The 2,778-nt window shown below is 41.4% G+C and overlaps 1 protein-coding gene and 1 pseudogene across 2 annotated transcripts in view; one reads left to right on the top strand and one right to left on the bottom strand.

Annotated features, from left to right (window-relative positions):
* The window catches only part of FSD2 (fibronectin type III and SPRY domain containing 2), a 54,830-nt gene continuing 52,052 nt past the window's right edge, over positions 1 to 2,778 (bottom strand). Inside the window, exon 13 of the mRNA XM_017502268.2 lies at positions 1 to 1,456. Coding sequence (XP_017357757.1) covers positions 1,204 to 1,456 — 253 coding nt within the window. The 3' untranslated portion in view covers positions 1 to 1,203. The remainder of the gene's footprint in view (positions 1,457 to 2,778) is intronic.
* Positions 1 to 2,778, top strand: part of LOC108285239 — a 29,566-nt pseudogene that overhangs the window by 8,888 nt on the left and 17,900 nt on the right. The window lies entirely within an intron of this gene.

Genomic DNA, 2,778 nt, shown 5'->3' with positions numbered 1-2,778 from the left:
TTTTTAAACACACAACCTTAAATGATGAGATTAGGGCATATCTGGGTTTAGAGGCATTTGTGGGGCAAGATACTGAATTGTTATTTCTTCACAAATGGAATGATTTTGCAGTTTCACTCACAAGCTTTGAAAATGCTGTGTGTGCAGAGCTTAAGTTGCAACTGGAAACTTGAACCGGAGAACCAGAAATGGAGCTGATGAAGTTGACCACTGAGGGTCACAGAATGGCCTCATGGCAGTGAGACAGGATGCCTGAAAGCTGCCTAGAGATCACTTCCTTCCCATCCTCAGCTTTGCGCTTTGGTGGGCTGTTGATTTCTTTAAAAAAATTTCTGTGCACATGCTAATATGCCACAGATGCCCTTCTGTTCTTTCACGCCGCCTCCATTCTAGGTTTTTTCCCATTTGTTGGCCATAGGTCCTTTGCTGTAGTTTTGAAAGAGCCCTGCCATCCTTCAGATGGACAGCAGTGAGAAGCCAAAGAGCAGTGGCTAAAGAAGATACTCATTTATTCAACAAATACTTGGTGACAGCTGTTCTGTGTTAGCCCTTGGGGATCTAGTGATGAACAAAACAGACACTGTCCCTGCCTTCATGGAATTAGGTATTATAGAGGTAATTTCAAAATTAGAGAGTGGTGCATACTGTATAGGAGTGGAACAGGGTGTTATAAAGAGTACACAGTGAGGGGGACCTCACCACAGTGCTACTCACTGTTGGGAAAACGAGCGTAGAAGACGTTGAGAAGGCCACACAGCTTCCCTGGTTCTCAGCAGACAGCCTCTCACCTTCTAAAGTATATACTTGGCTGACTAATGAAATGCATGAGTGTACTGGGGCTGCTAGAGCCATTGAGACTTCCCCCCTCCTCTCCCAAGCTCTCTAGGTCTCAGAAACTGAAGATATTTTGCATATATACAAATACAGATTGACAACTGGAAAGACTTTTGAGTTCGTTAGTTTGAGCCTTTATTTTACAGCTGGGCCTGGTAACAACCATCTGAGCATCACTCGGGTAGCAGCACACAGGACTAGAATCTAGGTTGGGTGAAATGAGCAGCAGCATGCCTTCTGTCAGATAATAACATCAGCCATAAAATATGCTGGGCACATGGTGCTTGAATGCCAAGTTCAGCCAGCTAAGGCATGAGTGGCTGTGAGAGGGGTGGGCTTGGAAGATAGGAAACTGGACATCAAAATGTTCTAATAGAAAGTGACATGTTTTGGCATTGAAATGCCATTATGTATCTTTAGACACCCAGGCTTTTCCAAAGAAAAACAGGGATGCACAAATTTGTGAAGCTGACAACTAAATGTGTATAGATGCTGAGAAAGGTCCACGTTGAAAAATGACAACTTTGAATTTTCATAGTCTAATAGAATGCCAATCTTCTTTGGAGGAACTGTTATTCTTATATCTGGAGTTGTTCCATTGTGTAGAAATTCATACTTATGCCTGAAAATTAAATTTGACATAATAAAGTTTCAGAAATTCTATAGATTTTAATATGGAACACTTCATATTAATTGTATTTATTGTCCTATGATTTTGTTATTTTCTAGTATTAAATGACTACCAAAGTAACAGGCCATTTCTAAAACTATACTCTCTAAACTATCTCTTTTCTAAAATTTGTCCTAAGAAAGATTTTCTTTTCATTTTCTTTTTTTTTTTTTTTTTTTTGAGATGGAATCTTGCTGTGTCACCCAGGCTGGAGTGCGGTAGTACCATCTCGGCTCACTGCAACCACTGCCTCCGAGGTTCAGGCAATTCTCCTGCCTCAGCTTCCTGAGTAGCTGGGACTGCAGGCACATGCTGCCGCACCTGGATGATTTTTTTTGTATTTTTAGTAAAGTTGGGGTTTGACTGTGTTGCTCAGGCTGGTTTTTAACTCTTGAGCTCAGGCGATCCGCCCTCCTCAGCCTCCCAAAGTGCTGTGATGACAGGCATAGCCACCGTGCCCAGTCAAAACATTTTCAAACATCATTTTTTCTCGAGCAACCTCTTAACCTAAGAAACTTAACCCACAGCATCATGAACTCTCTTGTATCTAGACTACAGTAGAAATAAAACATGTTTTTAAGATTTGGATTAGACGTTTGAAACAGAACCTTGTGATTTTCCATGTGATAAAATGGGCCTCTTGGTATAAGCTCTTCTATGCACACAATTACTCCAGTTCTTAAACTTTCAAATTGAGTAAGGAGCCAGTGAGCTTGTCACCAATCAGTATTCTATCACTATCCATGCTCTGCATCCTGTGTACTTTGAAAAATGGCAGAAACCAAAACCTGGCACAGGAATTTCCTAACCCTGCTCTCTACAGATATTTGAAGAGCTCTGTGTGTCAACATGCAAGTCTAGGCTACTGTGATGAACACTTGGAATACGATCTAAATGTGTCAGAGCAAGCCAGCCTGTCTTTGGCCCATTTCACCTTGTCTTAATTAAGCAGCTGCCAGAAGCTATACTGAGTTCTTTCTTCTACTTTCCCACCACCAATAGAGTCTAATACGATGAGCCAAAAAATAGGAGTCTGCTAGAAGACCTTATCCTAGGATACTTTACCTTCATTCTCCACTTGTAACACTTGCACACACACACCACTATATCTGCAAGAAACTGGCTTGGCTCTAGCACTTGGCCTGTACCTTTTGCCCTTCCTTGTCATTCTTCTGTTTCCACGCCTCTTCTGTCTTCTTACCCCCCTTACTTACCCCCTACACATAGACTTCTAGGCAAGGCTTTCTTTTTTTCTTTTTTCTTTTTTTTTTTTT

Source organism: Cebus imitator, unplaced genomic scaffold, assembly GCF_001604975.1.
Source record: "Cebus imitator isolate Cc_AM_T3 unplaced genomic scaffold, Cebus_imitator-1.0 Scaffold295, whole genome shotgun sequence".
NCBI classification, from domain to species: domain Eukaryota; kingdom Metazoa; phylum Chordata; class Mammalia; order Primates; family Cebidae; genus Cebus; species Cebus imitator.
This window is presented reverse-complemented; position numbering and strand designations above follow the sequence as displayed.